The 10,978-nt window shown below is 47.7% G+C and overlaps 2 protein-coding genes across 2 annotated transcripts; both read left to right on the forward strand.

Annotated features, from left to right (window-relative positions):
* Positions 1–176: 176 nt before the first annotated feature.
* On the forward strand, positions 177–1,669 carry LOC118100843 (D(5)-like dopamine receptor). The gene has a single exon (XM_035146295.1). The coding sequence runs from the start codon at positions 177–179 to the stop codon at positions 1,527–1,529; it is 1,353 nt and encodes a 450-aa protein (XP_035002186.1). The 3' UTR covers positions 1,530–1,669.
* Positions 1,670–5,212: 3,543 nt separating this feature from the next.
* On the forward strand, positions 5,213–9,592 carry arg1 (arginase 1). Its single transcript, XM_035146129.1, has 8 exons — positions 5,213–5,400; positions 6,495–6,567; positions 6,976–7,150; positions 7,811–7,970; positions 8,059–8,153; positions 8,456–8,560; positions 8,977–9,113; positions 9,179–9,592. The coding sequence occupies exons 1-8, from the start codon at positions 5,284–5,286 to the stop codon at positions 9,340–9,342; spliced, it is 1,026 nt and encodes a 341-aa protein (XP_035002020.1). The 5' UTR covers positions 5,213–5,283; the 3' UTR covers positions 9,343–9,592.
* Positions 9,593–10,978: the final 1,386 nt, after the last annotated feature.

The following is a 10,978-nucleotide window of genomic DNA, read 5'->3' on the forward strand; positions in this document are numbered from 1 at the left end:
CCTCACACAAGGTTCCATTGAAGAGGATGCTGAGGTTCCAAGAGGAATCCGATCAGTAAGTGACACTCAGGGTGTGAAGCAGAGGCGGCTTCGCTGTGAGGGTCTGAGCTGCTCCTGGAGTCCGAGGAGGATGGAGGCAGCGCGTCAGGCACCGAGGCGCTGACTCTGGATCATCCATGGAGGCACCGGAGCAGCACCGGGTGGTGACGGGGGCAGCGGACTTGTTCCCCGGGTCTGGAGGCGGAGGAGGACTCAGCCTCCGCGCGCTCACCGGCTGCGTCCTGTGCGTCCTGATCGTGTCCACGCTGCTGGGCAACACGCTGGTGTGCGCCGCCGTCATCAAGTTCCGCCACCTGCGCTCCAAAGTCACCAACTCGTTCGTCATCTCTCTGGCGGTGTCCGACCTGTTCGTGGCCGTGCTCGTGATGCCCTGGAGAGCCGTGTCCGAGGTCGCCGGTGTCTGGCTCTTCGGCCGCTTCTGCGACACCTGGGTCGCCTTCGACATCATGTGCTCCACCGCCTCCATCCTCAACCTGTGCGTCATCAGCATGGACCGCTACTGGGCCATCTCCAGCCCGTTCAGGTACGAGCGCAGGATGACGCGCAGGTTCGCCTTCCTCATGATCGGGGTCGCGTGGACGCTGTCCATCCTCATCTCCTTCATCCCCGTGCAGCTCAACTGGCACCGCGCGGACCAGCTGACCGCGCACCACCCGGGCGACTGCAACGCGAGCCTGAACCGGACCTACGCCATCTCCTCGTCCCTCATCAGCTTCTACATCCCCGTGCTCATCATGGTGGGCACGTACACGCGCATTTTCCGCATCGCACAAACCCAAATCAGACGCATCTCCTCCTTGGAGAAGGCGGCGGGGCCCCGTGCGCAAAACCAGCGGCACCGCGCGTCGACGCACGACGAAAGCTCGCTGAAAACTTCTTTCAAGAGAGAAACCAAAGTGTTGAAGACTCTGACCGTCATCATGGGCGTGTTCGTGTTCTGCTGGCTCCCGTTCTTCGTCCTGAACTGCGTGGTTCCGTTCTGTGACCCGGACACAGCGGGAGCGTGCGTCAGCGACACCACCTTCAGCATCTTCGTGTGGTTCGGCTGGGCCAACTCCTCCCTGAACCCCGTCATCTACGCCTTCAACGCGGACTTCAGGAAGGCCTTCTCCACCATCCTGGGCTGCCACCGGTTCTGCTCCAGCTCCACGGTGGAGGCGGTGGACTTCAGCAACGAGCTGGTTTCTTATCACCACGACACCACCCTGCAGAAGGAGGCCAGCGCCATGCTGGGCCCCGGGCCGCAGAGACTGGGCCCCTGCGTGGCTCCAGCGGCTCCTCACCCCGGAGGAGACCTTCAGCAGAACTTTGATAACGTCTCCAGCATGTCTGATGAATCCCAGAACCACAGGAACTTACTGCTTCCTGCCATCCTGCAGTCCGAGTGCGAGGCAGAGATCTCTCTAGACATGCTGCCCTTCAGCTCCCCGGACCGCTACGTTATCCCGGGTCAGATCCAGGACCTGTGAGGGACCAAGCTGCGGCTCCATCTCCCCATCTTCTGACCCTTCAGATCTGAATCTGAACACGTTGGAACAAATATACGTTTTTATACTTTTCATGGACGTGATCATATCTGACAAATAAATACAACTGCTTATTAAAGACAGATGTTCCTCATGAATCTTTTTTGAGTCTCCTTCAGTATCTGATCAGTGGCTGCACTGAGTGAAGCTGCTGATCTCAGGTCAGCACACGCAGGCCGAACACTGAGCAGCAAACAAACCGGGTTCAGGGAGTTGTGTCACTTTTTAACTGGTTGAAGTACAATTGTGTTTTGACCTTGAGATTTTATCATGTTAGAAATTTCTAACTGATTCAAACAAAGACAAATATAATAAAAAGTAATGTTCAATAAATTGTCTCATTTCAGTAAAATCCAGTTATTTGAGAACTGATGCAGCGACGGAGTCACAGGTTCGATGCCTCGTCACTGACGCAGCCTTTGATGTGTTAAAGCTGCCGACAGGACGCACTCGTCAATCAGATCAATGCTCTGAGTGTTTAATTGGCTCTTGAGATAAGTGCAGGTCTCGTCCTCTGGAAACAAACACAGCTCCAGACGTGGTCAAGTGTTCAGAGTCGTGATCGTGGAAAACGTGTTCATCTGAAGGTCGCTGGGTTTCAGACGACCCGCCATCGGGCCCCTCTCGAGGGCCCTTCACACACTTTCATCTGCTGCTTCTCGGCCCAGCCTCAGCGCTGGTTTCTGGATCTCCAGCGGTTGCTAGGATACAGTAGAGGACAGGCGGACATGTTGGAGGAGTGAAACTGAGAACCACAGAAAACTAATTACCAAAAGATTCTGAACCGAACTGGTTCCTCGTCCCTTCAGTCACGTGCTTCTCCGTGTTTGTTGGTCCAGGAGTAAATATCTCAACCAAACATCTGCATTAAAGGTCTGTACAAACATTCATGTTGCCCAGAGGATGAACCCAAAAGAACATGTTAACAGTTCTGGTTTCTGTGTGTTGGTGTAAAACAGAGCGTTGGAGAAATGATGGCGTCAGTTGACTTCACACTAAAGGTGTTGAAGCAAAGGAAGTGACAACAGATGTTACATTTTCTGATTTGAATTCTCAGGATGCTCAGACTTCTCAGGTTTTCAATCTGAAACGCCACAGAAGTGTCACCGTGTGAAACATCCTCCAGTCGAGTGAAGGTCATGATGAAAAGAAATAAATCTCTGGATCATGAAGGTAAGTCGGCTGTGTGCGGTCTTTGTGTGGTTCTCACTGTGATGACATGTATGGACGGTTTCACACACACACACACACACACACACACACACACACACACACACACACACACACACACACACACACACACACACACACTCCAGCTACAAACAGCTCCAGCCACTTGTCTGCTCCGCTCCCTGTGACCTTTGACCCCGAGCAGCTGCTCCTGCAAACAGAACAACAGCTTCAAACCGTGAGCGGCAGCAGGAAACTCGTCCACGTGCGTGAGGTCTGGTATGATGCACGACTTTAAAGAAGCAGAACCTGAGCTCACTGGGACATGATCCAACCTGGTTCTTCAGAGTCCAGCATCCCTCCACCAGCCCGACTGCACCAAGTCACAGAGTCAGGGATCAGTTCTCAATGGGTCCGCTTGTTCTCAACAAAATGTGGAAATACATCCCATCACATTATGAAGAAGAAGTACTGGATCAATGGGTTCTTCTTCAAACACTCAGCTGGAGTCCGTCAGGCTCCGAGTTTCTGTGACTCCAGTTGTTCAACCAGGTCCTGCAGGTTCTCCTTGTGTCTGCAGGTGAGTCCAGGGGAGTCCAGGTGAGTCCAGGGGAGTCCAGGTGAGTCCAGGGGAGTCCAGGGGAGTCCAGGTGAGTCCAGGGAGTCCAGGGAGTCCAGGTGAGTCCAGGTGAGTCCAGGGAGTCCAGGTGAGTCCAGGTGAGTCCAGGGAGTCCAGGTGAGTCCAGGTGAGTCCAGGGAGTCCAGGGAGTCCAGGTGAGTCCAGGGGTCCAGGGAGTCCAGGTGAGTCCATGAGTCCAGGGGAGTCCAGGGGAGTCCAGGTGAGTCCAGGGAGTCCAGGTTCGGTTGATCTGTGTGGAATCAGGTCAGCAGTATAAGAGCAGCTTCTCTCTGCTGCAGTTCAGAGTCAAACATGGACCTGACGCTCAGGTCACTGGTTTGTCTTTACTTTTAACAACAATCATTTCCTTATCAGTTTGTGTGGCTGAAGTAACTCTGTCTGTCTTCGTCCTTCAGGGTTTCTTGGACGTGTCTCCTGTTGTTCAGCTGAGGAGGGTTCGGGTTAGGATCTGAGCTTCATGGGTTTTAATAAAGTATCAGGTGCTGAGTGAGACATGAACCTTCAGGATTCCACTGGTTCAAAAAGATGAAATTCAGCTTTAACAGCTCATGACGACAGTGATCGTTCAACGGTTTGTGTTCAGTGTGACGCTCGGACACACACACACACACACACACACACACACACACACACACACACACACACACACAACCATTATGCAACATATTTCAGAAATCAGTGGCTATAGGACATGATTAATATGTGGTGTGTGTGTGTGTGTGTGTGTGTCCTCCCTCTGTGGACCACTGATGAGCCTCTCCACTCTTGATGATCCTGTGTCTGTAAATGTTGATGCTGATCTCCACCAGCTCATCACACACACACACACACACACACACACACACACACAGTGTGTGAATAACAAGTACTTACTTCATATCAATCAGACGATGATTGTGTGAGCAGTGTGTGTGTGTGAACATCTCTAGTGATGAGGACCATCATTGAGGACATTTTGTCTGGTCCTCACTTGTCCAGTGTCTTGTTTGAGGGTAAAGACTTTTAGGTTCTACAGTTACAATCAGGTTTAGGTTAAAGTTACAGTTTAGGTCAGATAGGGGGGGGCTGTGGACCTGAGTCTGTGCAGCAGGGGGCGCTGTGCAGCAGGGGGCGCTGTGCAGCAGGGGCGCTGTGCAGCAGGGGGCGCTGTGCAGCAGGGGGCGCTGTGCAGCAGGGGGCGCTGTAGACCTGAGTCTGTGCAGCAGGGGCGCTGTGCAGCAGGGGGCGCTGTAGACCTGAGTCTGTGCAGCAGGGGGCGCTGTGCAGCAGGGGGCGCTGTGCAGCAGGGGCGCTGTAGACCTGAGTCTGTGCAGCAGGGGGCGCTGTGCAGCAGGGGGCGCTGTAGACCTGAGTCTGTGCAGTAGATGGAGAAACTTTTCTTCAGTTACATCAACATCTTATTATAAAGACTTTTAATTTGAAACTTCTGACGGAAGTGATAGAGGGAAGCTTATGAAAAAAGGATCAGAGATATTATCATTACTATTAAATAATATTAGTATTATATTACTATTAATGTTATTAATATATTATAATTACTGTTTTTAATTATTATTGTATTGTTAGTATATTATTATGACTGTTATTATTAGTATTATATTAATGAAGAGAAAATAAAACGACTCTGAATTTAATTTAAAGTTTGAATCAACAGTTAAAACATTTAAAACACTTTAAAAGCTTTAACATGATTAACTTGATTTATATATATATATATATAATATATTATTAAAAGTGAGACTTTTATTGTGACACTTTGAAGCCTCCTGATTTAAATTCTTTGGAACTTTATTTACAGTCAAACAATAACCAGTGATGACGGTGTCACGGTGACGTAACGGGGTGGTGGGTTTCTTTGACGTGTTCGTGGGTCTGAGGATCTTCAGCATGAGGAGCGCGAGGAGGCTGCTGGGGACCGGGAGTCTTCATCATCTTCATCTTCAGCAGCAGCAGCTTCATCAGAGGTCCGCGGGGATCATCGGGGCACCTTTCTCCAAGGGACAGGTGCGTGTGTGTGTGTCCGTGTGTGTCTGTTTTAGTGTGTGTGTGTGTGTCCGTGCATGTCTATTTATAGTCATGAGTTTTAGTTCAATACCATCAAAAAGGCACTTTAATGTGTGAGGATGAGCCAAAATGTCCTCACACAGTAAACTGGCTGAGGGTTAAGACCTGGTTTTAGGGTTAGAATCAGGTTCAGGTCCAGGTCCAGGTCCAGGTCCAGGTTCAGGTTAGAGTTAGAGTTGGGGTTAGGCATTTAGTTGTGATGGTTAGGTAAGGGTTAGGGACTAGGGAATTCATTATGTCCATGAGTGTCCTCACAACTATAGAGACAATGCATTTGCGCGCCTGTGTGTGTGCGTGTGTGTAGTTGGGACCTGTCTTGTTTATTTGTGAGACGTTTATTAATTTCTCACAACTTCAGGGAATCTGAGGGTTTTGATTTTATTGTTCAGGTTAGAATCAGTGTGTGTGTGTGTGTGTGTGTGTGTGTGTGTACTTATACATATATACATATATTCATATATATGCATCTGTTTTATTGTGAAAAACATTTAACTGTCGACTGTGGAAACTCGAGTTAAATCCTTCAATTGAAACCTTTAATAAACTGGACTCAGTTATTTATTCTCACTTTAATCATAATTAAACACATTTTTACACCTAAAGCTCAATATCAGCAGATTTAATGAGCTTGAAGACGAAAGACGACAGCTGCTAAAAGTGAGGCCAAAAGATGTTTATCGCCCCCTGGTGGTTGTCTGCAGTACAGGTCATTAACACTGGACACTTAATGAGGACATTTGACTCTGTCCTCAGCTCCACTGGGCTGAGGGTTCAGACCTGGTTTGAAGGTTCAGGTCAGAATCAGGGGTTTGGACAGGTTTGTCCTCACAGAGACATGAGTGTTGTTGCTGCAGCCCAGAGACGGAGTGGGCTGGTTTGTCCTCACAGAGACATAATGTGTGTTGTTGCTGCAGCCCAGAGACGGAGTGGACTGGTTTGTCCTCACAGAGACATAATGTGTGTTGTTGCTGCAGCCCAGAGACGGAGTGGACTGGTTTGTCCTCACAGAGACATAATGTGTGTTGTTGCTGCAGCCCAGAGACGGAGTGGACAGAGGACCGGACCTGATCAGAGCTGCAGGGCTGCTGCACAAGCTCCAGGGACAAGGTACAGAAATAGCTTCAAGTAGTTACTCGAGTATTTCTGTCGTACCAGTGAACTGAGCTCGTGTGGACGGACACGTCTCCTGAAACAGGCGTCTTCACGAGGACAAGGTTCAAACCTGTTTCCACAGAGGAGACAAAACCAAACACACACTGAGGAGTTGGTTCCTCTTTTATTCTGTTGTTATAGCAACACATCACGTCTCATTATGTTTTCAATTGTTTCTTGTAAAAATCATCTGGTGTCGACTCGTAATGAGAAAACATTATATATATAATTATATAATACATTATATTATATATATAAATATATTTTACATATCTTTACGATGATCAGCTGATACTCGGTGTAAAACACAATCCATAAACATGGTCACATTTGAGATGTTTTGTCTTCGCTCCGCGTCCACAGGCTGTGCAGTGAAGGATTATGGGAACCTGCAGTTTGAGGAAGTGGTCGGTGACGAGCCCGTCGGGGGGGTGAAGCGCGTGAGGGCGGTGGGCAGCGCCAACCAGAGGCTGTCGGAGGCAGTGCAGGCAGTGAAGAGGGACGGACACACGGCTGTGATGCTGGGAGGAGACCACAGGTCAGAGCCAACAACCAATCATCCATCATACAAGTTGGACTTTAATATAACTTCATTAATATAAGATGATTAACTGCATGTTTATTTCATTTATTGTAAAATTAATTAACTATTTATTACACACGTCTTTGTTCACAATGATCGTAAAGTTACAGAATTCAAATCAAGAGTCACCTGTAAAAACTGGAGAAATAGTTCATCTGAATTTACACGTTAACGTAGTAAATTGTTAAAAAGTTGGTGAATGGTTGACTTGAGTTCCCAGCTTCAGTCTGTCAATCATCCACCAGGGCGGCGCTCGGATCAGAGTCTGATTCGTCAAGAACAAGTCACAGGAAGTAAAAATACTCTGAATGTAAAGTATCAGCAGAAAAAGTATTTTAGGCGTCATTTATTTTTTAAAACAGGAGTAATTTCATCATCATGTTTTTATTTATGTATTTACTTTTGATTGTTATTTGTTTGATTTAGAATGTGTCATCATTTCTAATATATGAAATTTGATATAATGCTACCTCAGTTTTTCTGTTGTATTCAATTAAAAGATTTAAATAAGATTACAACTAAATCCTAGAAGCTTTAATTCTTACAGGATACGAATCAGAGACAAATGAAGTTGTGTCCATGTGTCTAACGGCGTCTTCATGTCTTCGGGCTCAGTTTGGCGATCGGCTCCATCCACGGTCACGCCATGGCGGTCGGGGAGCTGAGCGTTGTTTGGGTCGATGCTCACGCCGACATCAACACGCCGCTGTCCTCGCCCACGGGAAACATCCACGGACAGCCCATGTCGTACCTCCTCCATGAGCTGCAGTCCAAGGTACGTCCTGTCAAAGGAAACGTGTCGTTCTCGCGGTTCCTCGCGGTTCCTCGCGGTTCTCATCCCGTGTTGTTCTCTGTGTCGTCAGGTTCCTGTTTTACCAAACTTCTCCTGGATCAAACCGTGCGTTCGGGCCAAAGATCTCGTCTACATCGGGCTGAGGGACGTGGATCCAGAGGAGCAGTGAGTTTCGGACTTTATCTGAAGTGACGACACAGAAGATGTCGGGCGTCAGGTTCAGGGTCATAATGGACGATGACCGACATCTGGAGCGTATCACGATGTTGTAGTAGAGAGACGAGACGTAAAGACAGCGTGTGATTGGTCGAGGAGAAACGTGAGGTCTCTCAGCCACAAGGACACAAAATGTTAAAAGTCACAGAAAGTGACACAGCGACGACACAGACACAGAAATCTCCTCGTCTGACTCGTGTAGAAACAGAAAATCAGCTGAAAAGTGGTTTTGTGTTTTGTGTGTTTTTCAGTTACATCCTGAAGCTGCTGGGCGTGAAGGTGTTCTCCATGACGGAGGTGGATCAGCTCGGAGTTTCCAGAGTCATGGAGGAGACGTGTGATTATCTCTCCGACAAGTAAACTCAGATTCACGGTTACTTCACGTCCGATGTGTCGTGAAAACTTTGGATTAAAAACTAAATAAAGAAAACTCTGCGTATTCTTCGTAAGACATCAGGTTACACTGACTTACTCTTATCTTCTTAGAACATCGAAGTTTTATGTCTCCACACTGGCGACACCCAGTGGTCGAAGGTATAATATCATTTATATATTTCGTCCCATTCTTAAAAACACGACATCTGAAGAACGCTGAGGAGACTTTTTACAAACAATGGTCAGATTCGGATGCTCACAGGTCAAAGGTCAATGTGACCTCACAAAACAAATAAAACAGTTGACTGATGACTTCAACGTTTTCTCTCAGAATCCGACCTCGACCATCTGATCTCAGCTCGTCATCACAACAATAAAGTGTTTCTACTTTTAACAGAGTGAAGAAACCGATCCACCTGAGTTATGACATCGATGCTGTGGACCCCTCTGTTACCCCGGCAACTGGAACCCCCGTCACCGGAGGGCTGACGTACCGAGAGGGCGTGTTCATCGCTGAGCACCTCAGTCAGACAGGTAATAACAGTGGGTTCCACACACGGTCTGGTCCAAACACGTCACGCATGTCCCTCCCCCTGCAGGTCTCCTGTCGGCGGTGGACATGGTGGAGGTGAATCCTCTGAGGGCTCGGACGGAGCAGGACGTCCACTCCACAGTCAGCACGGCGGTCGACCTGCTGCTCGGGTGTTTCGGACGTCTCCGTCAGGGAAACCACTCGCCAGGTTACCGTCTGCCTGAGCCGTGAGCAGAGCGACGCCAACATGTCCCACTGCACGACAGACACCTGAACGTCTCACGGCTCAGACTCTTAGACATGATGAAACTTCTGAATTTGTATCCTGACGCCAGTGAAACGTGTTTTTAAACCAAACATCTGATGTTGGTGAATCACTGGAGTTAAATTTAAAGCACAAATGATCTTTTGTTCATTATTCTACTGTATCAATTATTTATGATTGATTACTTAATAAAGACAGAAATCAGCTTTATAAAAAGTCTGTGAATCTGTGTGGCAGCAAAACGTCTTTATTCTGATATGAACAGAAAACAACATTCGTTAATGTTTCTTCAACACAACAATCATTCTAATAACACACACACACACACACACACTAAAGTGCAAATTCACATTCACATTTCTCTGCATAGAATAAAATCTGTGTGAGGACGGAGGCGGACGAACAAAGAGTCGGAGTGTGTGTCGCAGACTGTAAATAAAGATGGACGACACTTCACTTCCAGGATTGAAGCCAAAATATCTAGGATATGAACGCTGCCATCTTGTAGCTATGACCTATACTGCATCCAGCCAGCAGGGGGCCATCCAGCCGTCATGTCGTCCATCTTTATTTATGGTGTCACTCGTTTACAGACTCAGTTTTTCATCACTCGAGTTTTGTTGGACTTTAGATGTCGATATTCAGACGAAATCCTCTGAACGTAAAACTGTTCACGTCACGAACACGTCACCGAGTGCAGATGAGAACAATGGGACCACATGTCGTCTGTGGTGAACAGGACGGAACAGGAAACATTTGGGATTAAACTAAAATCAACATTCTTCTAGACCTGCAGATTCTGTTCAGTGTCAGATTGGTGGACTGAGTTTCTATTGGACAGACGGAGGCTAACAGTTACCACCAGTTTTCAGTCTTTATGCTAAGCTACGCTAACGAGCAGCTGGTTGGAGCTTTAATATTTAATATAAAGACGGAAGAGTCTGATCAATGTGAAAATAAAGTTTCTGTTAAAGGTTTAAATTCTGAACAGTTCAAACTTTTGAATCAGATTTTCATTTCTGATTCTGTTTTTATTGTTTGTTCCTGAAAAAGTTTGAATGAAGCGGAAACATTTCGTCAAAGATGATTTTATAAATATCTGAACTTGTGCTGCTTCATGTGACAACTGTTAAAATGAAGATTAAAGTGAGACGAGATGTCGACAACGATCACGTGACGCTGCAGCAGGAGGTGGAGTGACGGGCGTGTGTGTGTGTGCGTGTGTGTGTGCGTGTGTGTGTGCGTGTGTGCGTGTGTGTGTGTGTGTGTGTGTGTGTGTGTGAGCGTGTGTGTGTGTGTGTGAGCGTGTGTGTGTGTGTGAGCGTGTGTGAGCGTGGGGAGCGTGTGAGCGCGTGTGAGTGTGTGTGAGCGTGTGTGTGTGAGCGTGTGTGTGTGAGCGTGTGTGTGTGTGAGCGTGTGTGAGCGCCGCGGTGTGTGTGTGTGTGTGTGTGTGTGTGTGTGTGTGTGTGTGTGTGTCTGGTCTAAATGTCAGTGTTTATCTGTGTTTGTAGAGTTAACGACCTCGGGGCTGAATTGATTTCAGAATAACACAGTTTTGAGGGGGCCTGTCTATCGGGGGATCAGCAGCTGCAAAACATCTGT

The sequence above is a fragment of the Hippoglossus stenolepis genome, chromosome 21 (genome assembly GCF_022539355.2).
Source record: "Hippoglossus stenolepis isolate QCI-W04-F060 chromosome 21, HSTE1.2, whole genome shotgun sequence".
Taxonomy (NCBI): Eukaryota; Metazoa; Chordata; class Actinopteri; order Pleuronectiformes; family Pleuronectidae; genus Hippoglossus; species Hippoglossus stenolepis.